Here is a 23,655-nt window from a genome sequence, read left to right as displayed (position 1 = left end):
GCGTAATTGGCGAAACAAAGAGGGATGATCTTAATATTGAAGTATTCTTGAAGGGAGGTCAATGTAAAGACCTTAGGAGCCTTGCTGGTGCTGCCCCCTTGTGTCTTTTATGTGGCAGTTTGGGTCTTGTATTCCTCCAGTGCATGCTGTAATCACCCACGCGCTGGTACAGAAACCAAGCGACCAGGTACGGCCCTTCTCCGAAAAAATAAAATACCTAAAAGGAGCAAAATATGTAATCCCCGATCGGTTTGGGCCTTTTAGGGCTTGTTCGGAGAAAGGGGTGGTGTTGCAGTGACTGGCTCCTTGTTCTTCCTCCCCTTGTTGGTGGACGACGGGGCCACGATTTCGACTGTAATCGGTCCACACCATTAAAGGTATACGTCCTTCCTCTTCCCCTCTTTCTTCTTCTTCTTCTTCTATGACAGCGGCGACTGCTAGTGCCGCTGCAATTTTCTTCTTCCCCGGTGACTGCTGCCTTGATTTTCTTTTTCTCCTGTGGTTTCTGTTACTTCTTCTTTTTCAGCCTCTACGACGGGCGTGCTACCGGTTCAATCTTCTCCGGCCTACCTATCTGCTATGTGTTTTAGTGATCGTTCAGTATCCTGCCTTACAAGTTATAATCCATCTTCATCGAGCTCTTAATTAGTTCATGGGATGCTTGAGCATCCATCTTCAATTCTTAAAGTTTGGTATTATTTTTTGTTATTAGTTCATTTGAATTTTGTTCCATTTTTTTGCTGCTCGATTGTTCTCGAGTCACTATCCGGTTACCTCCTCCCTGTTCATGGTTTTAGATTCCTCCGTATCTCTTATGTTATGAATCTCTTTTTGAATTGGGTCTCCTTTAAGTTTACTTGTTTCATTTTTCTTTTCTCGTTACTACACCTTTTTCTTGACTTATAATTGAGATTCTTCATTTTCTCCTCACGCCTAACCCTTTTCTTTTGACGTTTTGCTTAGTTATTGATTATTAGCAATCTATTTTATCTGGGGTTAACTTTCCTTGGCCCATTATCTGCAGTCTTTCAGTTTTGTCAAACCAATGTTTTATTGCATGATTTGCATCCTTTGTTTCACTAATTTGGGATAATTTGTGTTGGAAGGCTACCAATCTTTTTATTCTTGTTGATTCCACCGAAAAATGGAGTTTGGCCAAGGAGTAGAGGATGGGCCACCTAAAGAAATTCCAGAAAGTGCACCTCAAAAGGAACAGGAAACTCGTGAGGAAATGCTTTCAAGGCACAGGTAATTAATTCCCTACACCACATAATTTTGTTGACATTATTTTTATTTACTTGAGATGTTTTTGTTTGGACTTCTGGAGATAAACATTTGTTCAGAATATATATATATATATATATATACACACACATGATAAACTTATTCACAAAAACATGAGCAGGAAACACTAGAAATACTGTAGTGTATAATCAGGTCGATTGTGGGACCTTTATTTGAGAGCGAATCTAAGGTTGGTACTTAATGCTATAATGTTTTTCCGGGTAAAGTGAGGTTTAATGTCAAGAAATTTCGGATTTATTGATGGTATTTTCTTTAGTTTTCTGAAGATCAGAATCATTCCTTCAGAGCATAGATGCATGGTTAATTTTGTTGGAAAAAAAAAAAAAACGCAATACACTAAATTTTCTGTAGTGGCCTTGATTAGTATGGCCGGGTCCCATTTCAATTTTTGTGATCAAAATTATCAGGTTTAGTCCAGCATCATGTTTTGAGACCCACTTCAATGTTTGTTTTTTTGTGTTTAACTGGTCAGATATCCGGTACCAATTACCTTCTAGATAACTAGAGTTTTAATAAGAGATTTTGCAGTAATCAGCATAATTTCGATAGTTGAAGTATTTATATTTAAATTCAATTTATCTATGGAAAAATCTGTTTGTAACCAAACTGGTTACAGCGCACTCTTGTAACCTTTTTTCTTTACCCTTGGCCACATCATTTATACCTCTTTTAATGAGGCTAATTTTTGTCATTTTGATTGCTCTCCTACTCCCCTCTCCTTCTCTCCTTTTCTCCTTTCTCTTCTATTCATAGTTGTCATGGCGTCGCCGAGGCGGCGATTTGGCGTCTTGGCGGAAAAAGAAGTTCATGGTAGTGCTATAATTTACTTGACTCACAAATGACGGTTGCCATTGGCTGATAGGCGTCGTCATGGCACCGCCATGGATGCCAAGTCAAGCCTGATTCACTAGACGGTCGATTTTTTGTAAAATGTAGGGTGATTTTGATAGGGCTATGTTGCTTTTTGATGATTTGATATTGCTTAATGTTGGTTTTATATGTTATAGGGTATAGGGGTGTCAATTCGTGGCCCTACCCGATGGAACCGACCGGAACCGACCGTTTATAGCCCGGCCCGTTTATAAACGGTCGGTCTCAGTCTTGATACTTGGACCGTCGGGCACCCGACCGAGACCAACCAATTAATACCCGACCGAGACCAGTCTATTTTGCACCGGCCTGGCCCGGCTCGGCTCGGTTGTAAGATACCTATTTTACCCCCATATGAAAGAGTTAAAAATAAAAAATAAACAAAGAAACCAAAAACCCTAGTCCCTCGGTCTTCAACCTTTCTCTTCGTTTAACACTGCTGCGACCGCCGCTGTGGTCTTCGTTGTTGTCGATTCGCCACTCGCCAAGCCCAAGTTGGTCTTCAACCTTCCTCTTCGAGTCTTCGTTTGACACTGCGGCGACTGCGTCGCGAGTCGCGACCATCGCTGTGGTTCTTCATTCTCCGGTGTCGTTGATTCTCCAGTTGCCGAGCCCAAGTCGGTCTTCAACCTTCCTCTTCGAGTCTTCGTTTGACACTGTGGCGACTGCACTGCGACCACCGTCGTGGTTCTTCATTCTCTGGTGTCGTTGATTCGCCAGTCGCCGAGCCCAAGTCGGTCTTCAACCTTCCTCTTTGAGTCTTCGTTTGACACTACGGCGACTGCGTTGCGACTGCCGCTGTGGTTTTCCATTCTCCGTTGTCGCCGATTCGCCAGTCGCCAAGCCCATTGAGCTTAGTTCTTTATTTCTTTGCTGTCGCAATATATGGTGTTGGCTGTCTATTACTTCCATTTCCTTCATTCAAACGCATCTGGATTGGAGCTAGATTAATTTCGGTGAGTTTCTGCTTCTCTTACAAGGTTCAGAGAATTTATTTTTTCTCTCGTGTTGCATGTGCCTCCTTTGGTTAAAAGAACCAAGTTGCTGGTGTGTCCGATCCTGTAATATTAGAAGGATGTTTTGTGTAAGTTCACATCTATTAGTCTTGCAGCAGTTCTGCACATTTTAAACAGTTAGGAGTTCACAACTGTGTCGCATGGTTGCATGTGTATTGGAATCTACAGATGCTTTTGATCTTGGAGATGATTTCTTGCAATGCTCATTGCTATACTCCAGTGAAGCCTGATATGGATTATTGAACATTTTATTACTATCTGGTGGAGGACTTGTGTGGCAGATAACATTTTATTGCATGTTGGGTCATTCATTTTTAAAACCAAGGTACTGGTTATGTATCCAACTTAGACAAGGATTTGTATGCTAGTAAATATGATTGTTGTACCTATTTTCATGATTTTTTTTGGGGGGGGGGAGGGGGGGGCCGTGGGGGTGGGGTGGCTTTGATTTCATGGTGATAATACAATTAAACTCAACAACAGTGGACTAAATCCCATCGTCCGTCACGGCGTCGTTGCTCAATAATATTAAAGAAGGCCCGTTTAAAAACCGGTTACGCCCGTTTAACATTAAACATGTCCGTGGCCCGGTTAAGGCCCGACTAAAACCCGATTAAGGCTCGATTTTAATAGCCCGATTATAGCCCGAGACCGACCGACCGACCGAATATAAAGTGTACCATGCCCTCATTAACTAAGCCCGATTAGTTAAATGGGCGGACACGGTGCAACCTTTAAAAGTCTTCAAGCCCGATTAAGCTCGATCGAAACCGGACCGGCCCGACTGATTGACACTCCTGATAGGGTATATATTGTAAGCTTGTAGCATGCTAAATAACTTTAGAAAATAGGCGAAATAAAAAAGTAGCATACTAAATAACTTTAAAGAATAGGAAAAATAAAAATTAACACGAGCGATTTAACCGCCATGGCAACGCCATAACGGGCGATTCATCGCCAAATCGATTAGCCACCCCTCCACCGCCTTGGATCGATTTGACGCTGTGACAACTATGCTTCTATTTGTTTTAAATTTTGACCTTTCACAACCCTTCGCCCCTACTGTGAGCAGCACTGTGGACGTCCTCATCATTGAAGATTAGCCTCAGCCGACTACTACATGGCAGTTCGGTACTACAATAGTGCTTAAGGTGCACCAATTGACAACACTACTACCACTGCCATCCTCTATTACAAGTTTGCCTCCTGTCTTACAAAGATCCGTTGATTTTTTCCCTCTCATGATCCTCATCCTAAAGTTTGACCTCTTGTTAATGTAGACTAGGATATGGGTTTAACCAAGTCTCAGCTTTAGGATCTTTTAATCTAAGAACAACCATAACCACCCCAACAACATAATAGAAAATCAGAATAATATAAGATAGTCCAGCAAGCTATCGACTTCAATATGGCAGTACTAATCAGGCCAAATCAACAACAACCTTTAGAACTAAACCAGGGACTGAAAGTAGTTCAATTGGATTAAAAAAAAAACTGTAATCCATGAACCAAAGTCTAACACAACAAGATTCAAACCAGTCCAATCGATGTCAGTTTCAGAAGTTTTGTAATTGAATGGTAACCAGAAAACAGGGACTTTAAAGCACCAATATTTGAGACTAAGCCATGAAGCATAAAACCAGCAACCAATCAGCTATATCCAGAACAGATCGATTCACAAATCTGGGCAGAAATTAGGGTTGGCCAGAGTAGGGAGAAATCCCATAACTGCTGATTCCCTGGTCTGATGAACCTCAAATTAAGATCAAGTTCCTCTCTATATAATCTTAACACTTGATCAAAAAAAGAGAGCCATCGGATGGCTGGATCATCAGAACAGTATGGGGGCAGTAAGAGAGAAACTTGAAATTTCCAGAGCCAGAAATCAAAAGCAGTTCAGATCCCTTACTTGGTTTGAAGAACCTTGCAATTAACTTTGAAAAGAAAGAAAGAATAGTTGAAGAGACCTCTTGGACTTCATGCCGTAAAGAGTCAATTGGATCAAACACCAATTCCTTTAGCCTTGATCAAACACAAGACCACCACTTTGATCAAACACAAAGTAATCTTAGCAGAGACATTGCAGCAACAACTGTTCTTTTGTTTGTATAAATCGTGGGCTACTAATGAGCCTACTCCTTTATTTATAATAATGATGGGGGGTGCTTACAATTTAGTAACTTCAAAGTTACTGAAAAACTGAAATAAAGATTACTAAAATCTAGTTACTAAATCGGGAAAAGTAAACTAGGAAATAAAACAACTGGAATTAGAAACTAACTTATGACTGAAAATTAGAAACTAACTAGGTATTGAAATTAGAAACTAACTTATGACTGAAAATTAGAAACTAACTAGGTATTGAAATTAGAAACTAATTAATCCCATCAAAATCCAACTAAAAAGGAAACCAATGAAAAAAGGGAACTAACTAGTAATCCCGCACTCAATCTTAGAGCCCTCGTTTAGACTCATAAAAGTGGTCTATTACACTCAAAACACATGGGATCAAATGCCTAACATTTATGGAACCTAACCCTAGGTTTATTCGTAATAAAATAAGCCTAGTTTGGTTATTAATCTGCATCACTTGTTGTAGATTTGGGTTTCAAAACTAGAATCGGATCGCTTATGGGCCCACAAAATAATAGATAATTCAAGTTGAGATTTAAATGCAAATCTGTAAATATGTGAAAGTCTAGAAGGGAATGGCAAACTTGCAAATAATTGGAAGTTTCTAATAAGGAGTTGCAGGTTTGCAAATAAACAGAATATGTAAGGGTCTAATATCTTAATATGGGAGGACACGAAGGTGATCAGTATTTATTTTGTAGGGGTAAACTAGGAAGCAAAGTTAAAGTTTAGGCTATAGGTTAATAATAGGGTAAAGGAAGGGTATTTTAGAAACAAAAGGGACAAAGCTAAAAGACTAAAGAATTGTGGGAAGGGGTTAGTCTTCTTCAACCTTTGAAGTTGTTTGCAGGCATTGGAACCAGCGGAATCTAGAGGAAGAACACTTTCGATTTCTGATGGCTGGGTTTGAGGTTTTAAGCGAAGGTCCAAAGTCCTGTATGCATGCTCTAATGGTTCGGATAATCAGCAACCATGGGAGATATAACCCTTTGTGCAATCAGACCTGGGTGGTAGCTTTAGATAACCTGAGTTGTAAGTCTCATTTCTCACAACAGGGATGGTCTTATGGCAAGAAGCTCTAAGGGTTTGGTCATCCAAGGAAGGGCTACCTTCGACACAAATTTCAAGGAGAAAGGGGTACTGTTGAGGGAGATTGACTTCAGGGTTTAGAGATATTAGAACCGTGCAAAACTGGATTTTAAAATCACAAACAAGAAGAAAGAAGATGAAAGAACAGAGAAAGAAAAAATAAATCAGAGATGGAGAGGGAGAAAGGCACGCAAGGCACTCATGGTTCAAGCCAAACTTCAATCAATATCACTTCTTCCAATTCTAGTCCCATCATTGGGAACAAGACTCTTTTCAGACTTGGAAATAACCTACTTTCCTATTTCTAAAACTGAAACAAATATGGAATCCAAATCACATATAACTTGACTCTCATGCTATTTAAAAAAAAAGAAGTAAATCAAACATAAAAAGGAAACTAAAAATTCCTTCGCACAACTGCATCACCTCTTCAAACTTCATGAGTCATGAACCTCTGCCTAACTCCCGGACTAATAATAGTCTCTTGTGGTAGTTGCAGAAAAATCAATTTGAGATCCTTAGTCGGGAGTCTTGGTACCCAAGTTGTACAAGACAACCAGGGCCATGAAGGTTGGTTGATATAATCCGCTTGAGCTCTCAAGTAAGTGTCTTCTTCTTCCTCACCCTTCATGTCAACCGTTCATCTCTTCTCTCTCTCTCTCAAAACTTTTGTATTTCCTTCTTTGAAAATCATTTAGCTTTCAATACACCATAGTTGTCACGGCGTCAAATCGATCCAAGGCGGTGGAGGGGTGGCTAATCGATTTGGTGATGAATCGCCCATTTTGGCGTTGCCATGACTGTCAAATAGCCCGTGTGTCATTTTTTATTTTTTCTATTTTCTAAAATTATTTAATATGCTACTTTTTTATTTTTCCTATTTTTTAAAGTTATTTAGCATGCTACAAGTAGAATATATACCCTATAACATATAAAACAAACATTAAGTAACATCAAATCATCAAAAAAATAACATAGCCATATCATGTCATCAAAAATCAACATAAATTATTGACTTATACAGTTATACATCAATTCATCACTCATCAAGTCATAAAAAATCAACATGTACATCACACAAAAGTAAAAAGTAAAAGGCTAACCTGTGATTGAAGCTTGAAAGCAATGATTGGAAGTGAGTGAGCAACCTGAACAAAGTAAAAGGTATATATGTCAATATATCATATATGAATGACAGAATGAGAAATATATATTTGGAAACCAAAAAATAGAATCATTAGATCAAATGATGAGATAAGTGGCTAACCTGTTAAGCTATTAGTGACTTACTGAAGCAATAAAGCTTGATAGCAAATGAACTCAACATAAAAAAAAAACTTAACTAATCATCCAAGTTCAAAGTTTAAAGTTTAAACAATATATAAAATCCAAACACTCAAACAGTCAAACACAAATAACTTAATCATCATAATCATCCAACAAATCAACAGATGGCAGATTCCTTTGTTGTCCTTGTCCACTAGAAGCATTTGCATTTTCACCAAAGTTATCTATGACATCCAAGTCATCATTCACATCATCCTCTTCTTCCAAATCTTCTTCCCCATCTGATTCTGATGACTCCCCAACAGCCCTCCCTCTACCACGGCGTGTGTAGCACAAATTTCCTCTAGAGGTTGATGATTGAGCTCTCCTGGGTCGATTGGGCCCCTCCATTGTTGCCCCCATTGCTCTACCAGCAACGTCCCATGTGAGATCAGCATCGGGATGGACTACATCATCCACTTGCTCGTCAATCATCCACTCACTACTCCAATCCAGTTCATCAAGCACAAGTGGATCATAATTTCTATTGAGGAGACGTCTTTCTTGAAACCTTTCTTCTAGGCGGCGATTGTATTGAACATAGACTAGATCATTCAAACGTTGATGTTCCAGCCTATTCCTCTTCTTGGTATGAATCTGAATTCATAAACAATAGAGAACAACAAACAAAATTATTGTTCCAAAAATAAAAAGTCTAAAATATGAAATAGATGTAATACCCAGCTATTTACAAACTCAAATATGCTCCAGTTGCGCTCGCAACCAGAAGAGGAGCAACAAAGCCCTAGAATATGTCTTGCAATCTTTGAAAGCTCAAAAGCATGGCCTCCAAATGAACCCCACCAAGTAACAATAAAAAATAAATATATATAAAAATAATTAGATTGATATTTAATATATCACACAAGCAAAACAACTAAATATTAAACAATGAACTCTACTTACTAGGACTCATGGTTGCCCGTGATCTAATTGCCATATCCGAGGCAAAACCACCTCGAGAATATCTATACAAAGTGGCTTGAGTATTTATCTTGTCTTGTAAAGCTGGTTCATGTATCATTCTTTCAATGACTTCATTAAATGCAAGCTGTAGAGAAGATATAATTTGGTAGCCACCATCATCACCTTCCTTATAAGAAAAAAATTTGCCAGGATTAAGAACGCCCCATCTGAATCTCCCAACGCCTATTAACAATATCTAACACTTTCTTGTATTGCCTTTCTTTATCTCCAAAATTTTCTTTTATTTTCTTTTTTGCCTCATCCATGGCAAATTGAACCTCAGGCATAGAAGGCCTCTCATCACCATCCACAATCCTCAAGACAGTAAGAAGTGGCTTTGAAGCTCTAAGACAATTTTCCACACCATTCCAAAATGCTACCGCAAACACCGTCTCAACCACTTTCTTCCCAGCTTCGGTCTTTGCCAAATTAGAACTAGTCCATTATTCTGAAATAAACAAATGTCTCAAGTCATCTCTATGTTTTAACAAGCTTTGAAGTGTCAGAAATACAGTTGCAAATCTAGTAGCTGCTGTCCTCACAAGATCCCTCCCATTTGTTCTAGCCCTCATTGCATCAAGAATGCGTGTGTGCCTGTAGATGAAGTTGGTTAGTTTTTTTGCCTTACTTATCACAGTCATATTAGAATTCAAGAATCCTATTTCCTCCAACATCAGGTCAATGCAATGCGCTGCACAAGGAGTCCAATACAACTTTGTCCTCTTCTGCATCAGCATTGTACCGGCTAATTTATAAGCCGATGCATTATCTGACACAACTTGCACAACATAGTCCTCACCAATTTCTTGAACTTTGTTGTCAATCAATTCAAACAACTTCTCTGCAGTTTGAGATATACTAGATGCATCAACAGATTCCATGAAATAAGTCCCCTCTGGACAGTTAACGAGGAAATTAATTAAATGCCTTCCTCCTTTATCCGTCCACCCATCAGTCATTAGAGTGCACCCATACTGCTTCCAATACTCTTCATATTTATTCTTCATCTCTGCAGTTCTATCCTTTGCTGCCTTCAACAATGGCACTCTCACTTCATGATAACTTGGGGGCTTATATCCTGACCCGTACACTGTGCAATAGATTCTACTATCACCTCAAACCTCCTTGACTTAAGAGCATTGAATGGAATACCACACTGATAAACCCAGTCAACAATGTGATTATCAACTCTCTTTTTTTCTTCCGCTGATCTAAACCGGTTCTCTATAGTAGTTTGAGTACTACCTTTAAGATGCCTCTCAGCAACCACTTGCTCAGGAGTCGTCTAACATGAGCATCCATGGGGCCCTTTACTTGTGGCTGAATGACTACTTTCTTTTTCTTAGCAGATGTCCCAGAGCTAGGAATAAGTCTAGAGGTTGTAGAAGAAGGAGTCCTACTAGACTATCTTTGACCTTCAACTTCTATATCAACATCAGCACCAGCACCAGCACCAGCACCAGCTTCAACATCAACATCAACATCAACATCAACATCATCATCATCCAAAATGTCTTGCATCCTTTTCTTCTTATTGTGCATAAGAGCTGCATTCATCTCTGTAGCAATCGCTACAATTGTCTTGGTACACTTAGCAACATCTCCATATCCACCCATCAAATGTTGCTTTAACCTTTTAATTCCACACTTGGGGTTTTTTCCACAAAGAGTGCATTTAACAAGGTTCTTGTCTGACAGGTCAGGCCAATACCCATACTTCCACCCAGGGTCATTTGATTTGGCCTTCCTGGTTGGGTCTTTGGATGGATCATATGCAGCCGTGCTTATATTATCAGCCCCACTACTACCAGGTCCACCAACAGTACCATCCATTATGAACTCCTATAGTCCTATTATCCTACAAGTTACAAAATAGAGTAACAAAGTATGTTAAGTGTTAACCAATAACATTAACATGATAACATAAAAAAAAACAATCAAACACTCACAAATCCAACTTAATCATTTCACTTAACACAAATACACAACCAAGACCATTGTCAAGTTCTTATATATATATTTTTTTTCCAGCAATCTAAAATATATGATTTCCCATCTTCAGATCAAGATCAAGCTCTAGATAGTAGATAACTAGATATACAGATAAAGAGGAAAACATATTATAAACATTGAAGTTACTCGCAGGTGGGGCCCTTACCTGGTTGTCGCTCTTGCTGCCGGAGGAGAAGATGTCGCAGGAGATATCGTATTGTGGTTGTTGTCGTTCTTGCTGCCGGAGAAGGAGCAGAGAAGACGTCGCTGTTGGTTGTTGCCGGAGAACTAGTCCGGCTGTTGGTTGCTGCTGGAGAAGGAGAAGAAGAAGAGTTGCAGCGGTGGCTGCCAGAGAAGGAGGAGGAGAAGAGTTGCAGCGGTGGCTGCCGGAGAAGGAGAAGGAGGAGGAGAAGACTTGCAGCGGTGGCTGCCGGAGAAGGAGGAGGAGGAGAGTTGCACGGTGGCTGCCGGAGAAGGAGAAGGAGGAGAAGAGTTGCAGCGGTGGCTGCCGGAGAAGGAGGAGGAGAAGAGTTGCAGCGGTGGCCGTCCGAGAAGGAGGAGGAGAAGAGCAGCGGTGGCTGCCGGAGAAGGAGAAGGAGAAGGAGAGTTGTAGCGGTGGCTGCCGGAGAAGGAGAAGGAGAAGAGAAGAGCCAGCAGTGGCTGCCGGAGAAGGAGAAGGAGAAGAAGAAGGAGAGGAGCATAAGTCGCAACGGTGGTTACCGGAGAAGGAGAAGAGAAGAATCTTGCAGCAGTCGAGGGTTTTCGTCTCTTCGAACTCTTGAGCTTCGATCGAGGGTTTGGTGACTTTGGTCTCGTCGGCGTTAATTGAAAATTTGAAAGTCGACCGAGGGTTTGGTCTCAATGGTGGCAGCGTATGGCCATATTATAATAAACAAATGTTAGTAAAAAAAAAAAAACCCAATTAAAATATAATAAACAAAATATTGTTAGTTAAAAAAAAAAAATCGACTGCTTAGGTACTAAAGCATGGTATGGCGTCCATGGCGTCGACAAGGCGACGCCTAGCAGTCCATGGCGACTGCCAAGTGTGAAAACATAAATCGTTGGACTGCCATGCCTAAATCTTACCGTCGGGACGCCAAGGCGACGCTTTGACAACTATGCAATACACTATGCAGATAGCAAAGGCAGTAATAGAATTAAATAGGGAAAAACTGAAACGTTAATTGTATTGGGCCCTTTGTTTCTAAAACGCTTTGGATTTTAAGGGGATTGGATTATATGGGCCTCATGGAGCTTCAAGGCGTCGGATATGGCAATGAGAGAGAGCGGCGATGAAGAGGAGAATGAGAATAAGTGCAGGAGATGGGAATGGACGAGGGAGGCAGAAAATATAGGGGTGGATGGGATTCCATATCTGGCTTGCGTGGATCAGAATCTGCCGGCATCGAGGATGAACTTGGAGACTATGTCTACAGGAGAGCATCAGCTATAGGTGGCTCAGGATTTAGGAGGGATTGTGGGGTCGACTTCCATCTTCGCACTAGTGACTCCTGTGGAGATGAGTACTAATAGTATTGTCCCTAGTAATTTTGTAAGAAAACCTTTAGTTTAGAGGTTGAGTTGTTGGAGCAACCATTGTTGGATTCTGAGACACCCTTGAGTAACTTTGCTTCATTGTGAAGCTTTGGTTTTCCCTGAAACCAATCTCTACCCTCATTATGCTTTTGATGCAGATGCACGATGGATTTAGAAAAAAAAAAAATCATTTTGATTTGATTTTCTTTTGTTTTAGAAACAATTTTTTTGAAATTAGTTAGCTTCTAATTTTATATTAGTTTCCATTTTAAGTTAGTTGCCATTAATTTTTGATTTTTTTCTTTATATTGGACATGTAAACGATGAACAGTTTTTAGATTGAATGAAATTGATTTAAGTTTTTTGGTTGTGAACCATGGCTACCCGTGGGTGATCCCATTCTTCCCTATCTGAATTTCCTTCTCTTCTTTTCCCTTCTGATCTTCGTTCTGTTCTCTATTTTTTTTCCTATTTCTTGCTGTGTAATTCTTGTACCTGAAAATTACTCTGTTCTGGGCGATACTTCCAGCCCTAGATTTGGAGGTTGATCTCCATTGGTACCTGTAAGAAGAAACTGAGATATGGAGCGAAGAATGTCTTCCCTTGGGCGACATCAACCCTAGAGTTTTAACCTTAAAAGGGTCCTTCCACTAAGAGAATCAAACCCAGTTTCAGACTTGGTTCCATACTGTTGTGCCAGAAGCTGTTGTAGGCCTTTAGATTTGTCCTCTCCTGCACTATTTGAAGCCGAGCTCAACTGGGTTAGGTAGAAGAGAAAAGGTCAGAGTTCAACAAGGATAGTGTTGGGGTGAAGAATATCATATGCCATAGTTGTGGCGAGAAGGGTCACTATTCCAACAAGTATCTCAACAGGATTCATTCTTTGAACGTAGCAGAGAAGCAGCCGACAGAGAAGAATGAAGATGAATCTCATTTATATCCTTATCCCCTCAAGGACAATGACATTGTCGATGATGAAGATGAGGATGTAGAAGCTCATTCAGCTAGCCTTTCATCTTTTTCGAATAGACTAGTTGATAAGGCTCCTCTCTTCAGACAGAAGGGTACTTTCCTGCACGGCTCCGACCATACTGATGTTCATGCAGTTGATACTGGGGCAGAAGCAAATTTTATATCTGCTGAATTTGTTCGAGCACACAACCTTCTATAGAAGCAGCTTTTCAAGAAGATTCACGTACGAGGTTTTGGACCCACAGCTCGAGAAGAGGCCACTGCAGTTGTTCGAGTACACTTACAGTTTGGGCCACTACAGTACCATGTGACTTGCTTGGTCACCCCATTGGCACACTGCGACATTCTTCTAGGGCGACCTTGGCAGAGACATGCATGCATTCTCTACGATGGCGCATGGAACACCATCAAGGTGAAGCAAGGAGGTCGTATGTACTTAATGAGGCCACATGTATTATTCGACATGCCACGTCGTCGACTGACTCCTGCTCCAGTGACATGTTAGCCTACTCTCCCTCCTCTTGGAGTTATGTTCCCATCTTCTGTTTTGAAATATGTGCCACCTCATCGGCGAACGATTTACAAGGGAGGTTTGGGAGCACGACCTAACTCGACGGAGTTGAGTTCTTTTAAGACCGAGAGAGTTGATGTAGATGCACGATGGATTTAGGAAAAAAAAATCTTTTTGATTTGATTTTCTTTTGTTTTAGAAACAATTTCTTTGAAATTAGTTAGTTTTTAATTTTAGATTAGTTTCCATTTTAAGTTAGTTGCCATTAATTTTTGATTTTTTTCTTTATATTGGACATTTAAACGATGAAGAAGTTCATTTTTTAGATTGAATGAAATTGATTTAAGTTTTTTGGTTGTGAACCATGGCTACTTGTGGGTGATCCCATTCTTCCCTTTCTGAATTTCCTTCTCTTCTTTTCCCTTCTGATCTTCGTTCTGTTCTCTATTTTTTTTCCTATTTCTTGCTGTGTAATTCTTGTACCTGAAAATTACTCTGTTCTGGGCGATACTTCCAGCCCTAGATTTGGAGGTTGATCTCCATTGGTACCTGTAAGAAGAAACTGAGATATGGAGCGAAGGATGTCTTCCCTTGGGCGACATCAACCCTAGAGTTTTAACCTTAAAAGGGTCCTTCCACTAAGAGAATCAAACCCAGTTTCAGACTTGGTTCCATACTGTTGTGCTAGAAGCTGTTGTAGGCCTTTAGATCTGTCCTCTCCTGCACTATTTGAAGCCGAGCTCAACTGGGTTAGGTAGAGATTGCTGAGGCGACCCTTCATCCAGAATTTCAAGTCTAGCCGACAAGAATTGCTGGATCTTCCCCTGCCGAAGCTTTCTGGTCTACCGCTTGCTATGGTTTCTATCGGGAAGAAGAAGCAGGTTCTTCTTTTGTTTTAAAAAAGTTATTCCTCTTATTACAACTAAGCCCCTATTCTCTTTAGTTGTGACATTATTTCCCCTACTCCTTATAATTCCAAAAAACCCCTTTTTTCTAATTTTCTATGCTAGTTTGACCCTAGGATTTATTTCCATCTCTTCTAAGTGCTAGAGTTGTGCCTGAAGTTACAATAATGCCCCTACTTCTTTGCAAATTGTTTTAGTTGTTAATTGTGGGCCCATAAGCGATCCGATTCCGACTTTTGGAACCTGGATCCGCATCAGGTTTCAAACAAGCAGAACCTGATGTAGAAGCCTTGGCTTGGCTGGACCGAACTGACCCACCATGGAGGCCTGAGCTAAGACGCAACCAACCCAAACTGGGTTTTTGGATTGGCAAGGGTTGGTAGTTGATAATTAGGGAAGCAATCTTGGTATATTTGATTCTCTTTGTTTTAGAAGTAGATATGTAGTAGTAGTATTTTGATTTCCAGTTTTAGTTTATTTCCATTAGACAAATTTCCATTGGATGTATTTATCTTATTTATATGTAATCGCTGGACAATATTGGGTAGATTTGAAAATTGATTAAAATTGAAAGAGTATTTTGGGTGAAACCATAGTTGTCAAGGTGATTGTTGCCTTATTGCATTATACGCCGCCTTATATTTTGGCATTTATTTATGCCAAATATGATTTAAGTAAATGGTTATTTACTTAAGATATTATTCATAAATAAGCAAATACCCCCTATTTGAATCCAATAAAAATATTTTAAAAATCAAATTCCAAAAGGATAAAAAGTTAGCCCCCCGGCCCAAGAACAAAAACTGGATTTTCGGTTGTAGTGAGATTTTCAACTTTCAATGTTAGAGTTTGTCTCAATTCTGAAAATTTTATAAATCTTATCATGGTAAAACATTGCTAAAAATCAAAGTCCAGTAAAATAATCTTTTGTTTTGATGTCCATAAATTATTTCCATTCAGGCGATTTAACAACATTCACGCACTTTAAAATAAGTTTGACCGAAAGATAATTTTGTCATAACAATTCACATTTAAGTAATCTTAGACTTGTTGGAAAGCTAGTTTTGTGTTATACCTAATACAAAAAGTCTCATGTAAAAATAAAATCATTTAGCAATCAAACTTATTATAAAACAAAAGCATTCTCTAATGTCAATAAGTCATATTGATTTTTGATGACTTGATGGGAGTGTGACTATGTTGATTTTTCATGACTTGATGTTGCTTAATGTTGATTTTTTATGTCATAGGGTATATATTATAACAGACTAAATAACTTTAAAATATAACACATGTTGATCACCATGGCAATGCCAAAACGGGCGTTTCATCGCCAAATCGATTAGCCATCCCCCCTCCACCTTGGGTCGCCATGACGCCGTGACAACTATGGTGAAACATGGCTGAGTGAATGTTTCTCTCCTTTCCCTTCCATGAACTTCTCTTTTTTCTCCTTCCTTTCTTCCTTGTTTCCCTGTTCTTTTTCTCTGTTTCTGTTCCAGGCAGCACCTGCAGCCAGTGAAGGTGCTTAGATCTCCTTCAATTCTGCAGATCTCAGTCTGAAAAGTTGGGGCATAAGCACTCCTCCTTGGGGCAATTCAAACCCTTGAAGCTCTAGCTCTAACACCCTTCCTGTGGAGAGATCTATATCTGAAACTAGGGTTGGACTTGCAACCATCGCTTGGTGAGATTTGCAGAATCTGATCTGCTGTTCTGGACACCTGACATCTCTGTTGGCTGTTGATGTTGGGTAATCCAGAGGTCTTCAATATTTAGAGCCCTCTTTGAACTTTGAAGTTCCAGCTCGATCTGACATCTCATGAGAGATTTCCTCTTTGAAGTTGGCTACTTCTGCCACTGGGTTCATTCCTATCGCGTGAGGAAGAGCAACTAAAATATTATTTTTTTACACTTAAGCCCTATTTCCTGATATTACAATAAAGACCCTGATTTTGAATTTGTTATTTCAGTTTAACCCCACCTTTGTTGTGCTTTCCAAAATCATCTTTCTGCTTTTGATTTTATTCCTTTTGTGTCCCAAGTCAATTATTGAATACTAAAGGGGTTCTGGGTAGCCTCATAAATTACAAGATTGCCACCCTTTATTAGAAACTTCAAGTTATTTACAGAACTGCCATTATTCTTGATATTTGGTTATTTCGCTATTGAATGGCCCATAAGAGAATCGATTCCGATTTTGGAACAGGTTTTGCATAAGAAGCCACACTTCATATTTATGGGTTTTGGACACAATCGTAATCTCATGCCTTCCTCGAACCAAATCTCTACTCTTGAGGGCACTGTTTGGTGGGATATCCTTACATAGATACTGTAATGGAGGAGTAGATCACAAGAAACTATCAAAGTAGTTTATAACCCCAAACAATACAAATAGGACTAGGAAACAAAGAAAAAAGATCATCAAATAAACACCCAAGGATACAATACCCATATAGGAGCAAAACCAGCTTAAAACCCAACCCGATAGGAGAGAGAAACACCTGCAATATGGCTGGGTAGAGAGAGGTGCGCCCAGGTCTGTAGTAGTCCGATTGAGTTGCACTCTTGGGCGTATATAGTCCTTAGGGAGGGTACAAAAACCTCTAAAGTTGAGAGGATTCTGACCGCTGGTTATGGAGCTATGCGTTTTCTTGATTTTCAGACCTAGGAGAGAGAATGTAAAGAATTCTGCAGGAACAACTTGTTTTCTTCAGATGACCTTCAAGAGAGGATCGATTGATCTTCTTAGAGTATAGAACCAGTCCTCCAAAGGATCTACAGATCAGATCTCAAACTTGGGCAGCATTGAAGGTCGATTGGCTTCAAGAACAAGAACTCTTTGGCTGACCGATTCTGATTTTGGATGCTTTAATAGGTCTGAATTTCTAATAATAGCAAACAGAAAATAGAAAGGAAATAAAGTGATTAAAGTAAAGAAGAAACAAAGGAAGTGGGAGAGGAGGTGGCTATCTTGTCCCGGGCTTCTCACCCACAGCTATCCCGGCTGCTCGAAGCAATTGATTGCAACTGTGAAAATAATGGTACATATGCCTCTCTATTTATAGAGGGAAGTTTACAATCATACCAAGACTAGGAGCTAGTTTCCAAAGAGGACTAGACACTCCTACTACAACTAGGAATTCAAAATAGGACTAGGACTTGACTTTATGACTCTAACATGGAGTAGGATTAACTAACTAATAGTCCATATAGGACTTTACAACCAACTGATGGTCTAATGGGCCTTTATTGAATTAAATAGCAACTAATTAAACTAATGAATTAAATCCCATTTTTCTACCTTCTATCTATAATTTAGGCCCATTAAAGTGGCTCATTTAAAAAAAAAAAAACCCCATGGAATCAGAGACCCAACACATAACACAACCAAAGGCTTATTTGCAATAAAATAAACCCAAGTGACTTATCTACATCATACTGTCTTTGATGTTGCCCAACGAAAATGATACCAACACTGTAGAGGTCTGGGGATTAATTGTTCTTGTTCATCATTTGGAAGGACAACGAGTTTGTTTTTTGGAAGTTGCTATGCTCAAGGAGGTCGGAGCCGAATTGGAGCATGTGTAAGGTGTGATTTGAGGAGGGATAGGGATGAAGGTAGCAATTTTAACATCCTTTGCCCCTTTAATTAAGTGGCAAATCATCTTACAAGAGGCAAAAAATGTATGGTTACAAATTCTGTTTGTAACATTCTTGGTTACAACTGGCACACCCTTTATCTATTTATCTAATTCGGTTTAACAATTGGAGTTCCAAGCCATCTACTTTGGGATACAGAGGACTGGTCTTCATTTGTAGATTATAAAGGAGTGTGAATAAGGACGTGTTGATATGTTTTTCCAAAAGAATGGGTGATGCAGATAAGTCACCCATCGGTCTTATTTTTGGGAATAATCTTTGGATTGAGTTATGTATGTGTTGGGGCTTTGATCCCATATGTTCTCATTTAATGGCCACTTTAGTGGGATTTGGCTGGTCTCCAATTCTTTATCCACCAATTCTCTACCAATTCCCTACTGGTGCGTGACACATGTCCCACCCCAATCCAACGGATGTGGATTAAACCTTTTACCAAACTCCTCTTCCCCCAAAATAGTCTATTGCAGAAAAATCCTGAACAGTCCCGCAAACCTGAACGAAGGAGAAAGGACGGAGGAAGAGGAAGGGAGAACAGATTTGCTCAGTAGAAAGAGGAAATCTGTCTACGCAGCGAAATGGGTTTCGGTATCGTTTTTCCGAGAAAATCTTGAAGGTTTCAACTGAAGAAGGAAGAAGAGAAATGGAGAAGAGGTTTTCGCGGAGGCTTAAGGGAGATGTTGTCTTAGATAACAGGAGTCTGGTGCTATTTCTGTTGTCCTCAATTTTGTCAACCTCTGACAACCTTAATATTCAAAAAGTTGCACTCTCTCCTCTCAATCTCAGTCTAGATGACGATATCTAGGTGGGTTCGTTGCTGAGGGTGCCATTGGGCATGTGGTTGCAGTCTTATAGTGTGAAGGTGGGACTCCCAACTGCAGGGCTCTTGCGGCTACCATGTTGACAAGTTTGGCTGTGTTGGAAGTGAACAAGGCCATCATTGGCATCTACCCTTTTGCTATTAGAGCTCTGATTTCGCTCCTTTGGGATGGCAACTGCAGAGAAAGGAAAGAAGCAGCTACCGCTCTTTATGCCCTTTGTTCGTTCCCCGACACTAAGAAGAGAGCCATGCATGTGGGGTGTTGCCAATTTTGATCCAAGTAGCTGATTCCGGGGTCGACATGGCCTTTGAAGTCTAAATCCAGGGAGGGCAGAGAAGAAATCGTGAGATTTGATGGTTGTGCTTCAATTTTGTTTAAATGTTAAGGAACAGGACTTCACGGGCCATACAGCACGCCCTATCCACGTTGAATTTGATCTGTTTTCATAGTGAACATGTGTGTTCTGACACTAGGAGGAAGGGGCTGTAGGTATTTGTCTGGGATTTTGGATGATGAGAGTGAATAGAGAGAAAGGGCTATGGATATTTGTTTGAGAGGAGCAAGGATGCTTTTTTCCTCTCCTTTGTACTTGGGGAGATGAGTTGGGTTCTGTCAATGAGTTCTCTTGGTTGGATGTGCAACTCTGCGTGTAAAGAAAGTGTAGGCTTTGGTGGTGTTGGCATCCTTTCTGTATCTTGTACATTCAGAATAAACATATAGGGGTATGAGTCTGTTTTGCTGTTCATATGAAAATCCTCAGCTGAGTTATCTGAAATATGATTGATCCCTTGTGTGTGGGTTTTTTTTCTTTTTTTTTTTTTTTTTGGGGGGGGGTGGGGGGGGAGGAATATCTGTTTGTTCGGCAAAAACATTGCATAACCTAGTTTTATCCGAGTATACAATCATAAAAACAGGACTTATAACCTTAAGCCTCTGTGAAAACCTCTTCTCCCTTCCTCTTCTTCCTTCTTCAGTTGAAACCTTTTAAGATTTTCTCAAAAAACGCTGTCGAAACCCCCTTCTTCTGCATAAGTCTCTTATCCCATCTTGTTCTTTTCTTCTTCCTTCTTCAAAGCTTTTTTCCTCCCATCTCCGTCCCTTCTTTGTTCAGGCTCACAGGTGTGTTCCGGATTTTTTTACAATAGACTAGATGCTGTTTTTTGGGGGAAAAGGGTTTGAAAAAGCTGTTTAATTCACAGCCATTGGATTAGAATGGGACACATGTCGGTGCACAGGTAAGGATTTGGTAGATGAAGAATTGAAGACGAGCCAAATCCACTTTAATGGACCTAAAATATGGGTAGAAGGTAGGGCTACGGGATTAGGCTTCATTATTTTAGTTTTTATTTAAGTTGTTTAAGAGGCTTTGAATTCCCTCACCTTGCACGAGAAGTTTTATTTTTATTATTATGCTTCTTATTTATGTTGCTTAGCAATAGGTTTTAACTTTCCTATTCAGATTGGGATTGCTATTCAATTTTTATTTAAATAGATTGTAAAAGCCAAGGCTCACAGATGATTTTGATGAATGAAAGTTTGTTTCGAGTGCTGTGTGATTCAGTAGAGTGGGAAGCCTTAAGGGAACAGTGAGATTCTGCTCCAGTTTCTTTGTGGGAAGCCATTAGCTATCTTATTCTTCTCTCTTACTCTATTTTCTCTCCTTTAAGTAGGTATTGCTACGTGAGATTCTATTCAAGCTTGCTGCTATCTATTTAATCATTGTTTTGGTAGGTTTATTATCCTCTTTTTTTTTTCTTTTCTTTTTTTTCAATTATTGCTGAATACATACTGCTTCAAATTAGTTTTAATCTGATCATTTGATCATTACTATCTTCTATAGAGCACATATTCTATTTATTTGTGAGTGATTGTTAGAATTTTACCTTCATCAGAAGGTTTCTCTTTTGTGTACTCTTCTGATTTGGGTAACTTGGGATCCTTGTAAGGGAGGTGTTTAGCCTGGACCTAGGGTTCATCCTACCTAAGCCCCTCCAATGGGTAAAGGAAAAGTTGATGTTTAGAAATTAGAAACAAGATGAACAAATAGGACTTGCATGGGTTAATGAACAGCAACCTCATGGTATCCTCTTTTTTTTTTTTTTTGGTGTGGGGGTGGGGGTGGGGGAACTTAAGAAGGAGAAAATTTTTTGTCACTTCGATTATTTTGTTTGTGTTCATTCATGATTTCAAGGATCACGATTGGATTGGCCAGATTCCTCAATCTAGTTCAGGATTGTTAGTTGCCAATCCAGTAAATACCTCTGGGAATCGGTCAGGCATCAGGATCAATGGTGGCCCATATGTATTCCGATCCTGATCCTTAAATGTGCTCAATTGGTAAGAGATGAGAAGAAAAATTCCCTCTTTTTTGTTTCGAATACATGATTTTCTTGACTCTTCTATTTTATTCACATAAAAGGTGGCAGGAGAAAGGGTAGATTGATTAGGTCGTAAAGAACTTGGAGAATTCCTAAAATATATAAATAGGAATTATTAGAGAAGAATAAGAAATTAGGTGATTTTATGAGATTGCGAGTAGTACCCATGAGCAGTGACTTTGATAAAGAGGGAGAGGAAAAGGAAAAAGGGAAGAGTTTTTGGGGGAGAGAATGAATGATTTGTTTGACCTTTCAGTTGCTACTGGATTGTCCTCCAAACCTACAAAATACTAAGATAACTAGGAAGATCAGCCAATCCATTATGTATTTACATATCTTTCTCATTGATCCTTATTTGGATTCGGGATGGCCAATCCTATAAAACATGTTACTATGGTTTTGGTAGGTTGTGTTTTTCTTTGAACTAAAGTGGCTTACATAATTGGCTATGGGCAGTCAATGGTCATATTATTACCATTTTCAAGCTTTTGTTTCATTTGTACATATTGTTTCTAAAATTGACTTACAAGCCTGGTTTTTCACAGGAATGAGATTGCCCAACTGCAGCACAAGGAAATTAGTTTGAAAAAGGCAGCTGCGAAAGGCAGCAAGGCTGAACAGAAAGCCAAGAAGAAGCAGGTGGAGGATGAGATTTCTCAACTTTCGACTAAACTCAAAGAACAACAGTCACAGGAACTTGCTTCATTAGGCTACAGTAACAGCAACGGCAAGGAGAAGGGTAATCTAGACACTTTAGTTAAGGCCATAGCTGGTGTTTCTGTTACCACACAGGGTGACACTTCCAAGCCAAGCAAAAGTCTGAAGAAGAAAGAGAAAAGAGCACAGCAAGAAGCAGCAAGAGAGCAAAGAATACAGGATGAACAGAGCAGCATTGTAAGTGATCGCATGATTGAAAATGAGAAGTTGGAGAGAAAACTTGAGCCCCTAGGATTGATGGTTAAGGAAATAAAACCAGATGGACATTGTCTTTATCGTGCTGTTGAGGATCAACTGGCGTTCTTTTCTGGAGGTTCTTCTCCTTGCAGTAGTTATCAAGAGCTTCGACAAATGGTGGCCTCTTATATGAGGGAGCATGCATCTGATTTCCTACCTTTTTTCCTATCAGATAATAATATAGAAGTGGATTCCAATGATTCTGTTTTAGAGCTATTTGAGAAGTATTGTCAAGAAGTGGAGTCAACAGCAGCATGGGGAGGACAACTTGAACTTGGTGCTTTGACACATTGCCTAAGAAAACATATATTGGTATTTTCAGGTTCCTTTCCGGATGTGGAGATGGGAAAGGAGTACAAGTCATCTGATGGTAGCAGTGGCCTGTCTAATCCCAGTATTATGCTATCATATCACAAGCATGCATTTGGGCTTGGTGAGCACTACAACTCTGTCATCCCTAATGTTTCGAGGCAGTAGGTCTTGTAAGTTTTAACATCTTCTAATAGGAGATTGCCAACCATGTTGTGAATTGAATAGGCTCATCTACAAAAGTTGTAAATGGGCTATCTCAAGATATTTTGGTTTTTTCTTTAATTACCGGCTTTATACCATGTTTAAAAATTGAAATCAGAACGCAGGGATGCAAAGAATTTATTTATATTTTAACTGATTCTCTTGGCCAATTGGAGGCGCATTCTGGTGGATCCAGATCAATACAAGTCGATTTTGATCTAGGTGGGTATCAACTAGGATTGATCCGGATGATCTGGATCTTTAAAACTATGATTCTATCTTGAAGACCATGATGGATGAAACTAAGACATTTTATGTTGAAAAAAATACTACAATGTGAATATGTAATTACCCCTTTCAGTTGGAAATATGTATGTCCAAGACGGCAAGTGAAGGAAAATGTGACAATAGAATTTTAACTTCTCAAAACAAATCTGTTAACTTCCTCACAAGGTTTTAGTTCATAGTATTGGCTGACGAATTGATTGATTTTTTTGAAATTGATATCGATATTGATATGTATTAGTGGAAATGAAGCAGCCGTCACAGGCGGAGATAGAAGGATACAAATATTAACTACTAAACACAACATATGCAGAAGCATAATATACATCTCAAAATTACCAAATATTTACAATATATACATTGTTCAACCTTACTTGAATTCACAAAAGTATTTACATCACAAGTACAAAATAAAAACAAAAA

General features: G+C 39.5%; 1 protein-coding gene and 1 long non-coding RNA gene across 2 annotated transcripts; both read left to right on the top strand.

Annotated features, from left to right (window-relative positions):
* Nucleotides 1-222: 222 nt before the first annotated feature.
* LOC122057996 (OVARIAN TUMOR DOMAIN-containing deubiquitinating enzyme 5) lies at nucleotides 223-23,100 on the top strand. The gene is made up of 3 exons (XM_042620370.1): nucleotides 223-377; nucleotides 1,107-1,248; nucleotides 22,026-23,100. The coding sequence occupies exons 2-3, from the start codon at nucleotides 1,145-1,147 to the stop codon at nucleotides 22,909-22,911; spliced, it is 990 nt and encodes a 329-aa protein (XP_042476304.1). The 5' UTR covers nucleotides 223-377; nucleotides 1,107-1,144; the 3' UTR covers nucleotides 22,912-23,100.
* LOC122057997 lies at nucleotides 4,154-6,773 on the top strand. Its single transcript, XR_006133657.1, has 2 exons — nucleotides 4,154-5,500; nucleotides 5,550-6,773. It is a non-coding gene; the product is annotated as an uncharacterized LOC122057997 (long non-coding RNA).
* Nucleotides 23,101-23,655: the final 555 nt, after the last annotated feature.

The sequence above is a fragment of the Macadamia integrifolia genome, chromosome 12 (assembly GCF_013358625.1).
Source record: "Macadamia integrifolia cultivar HAES 741 chromosome 12, SCU_Mint_v3, whole genome shotgun sequence".
NCBI lineage: Eukaryota > Viridiplantae > Streptophyta > Magnoliopsida > Proteales > Proteaceae > Macadamia > Macadamia integrifolia.
Note: the sequence above shows the minus strand (reverse complement) of the source record. Positions and strands in the feature narration are given on the sequence as shown.

What these genes read in the sequence shown, in the direction of transcription:
- LOC122057996 (XM_042620370.1), top strand. Translation starts at nt 1,145, where the DNA reads ATGGAGTTTGGCCAAGGAGTAGAGGATGGGCCACCTAAAGAAATTCCA. An exon ending in GAAATGCTTTCAAGGCACAG is followed by an intron (nt 1,249 to 22,025) that starts GTAATTAATTCC and finishes GGTTTTTCACAG; the next exon opens with GAATGAGATTGCCCAACTGC.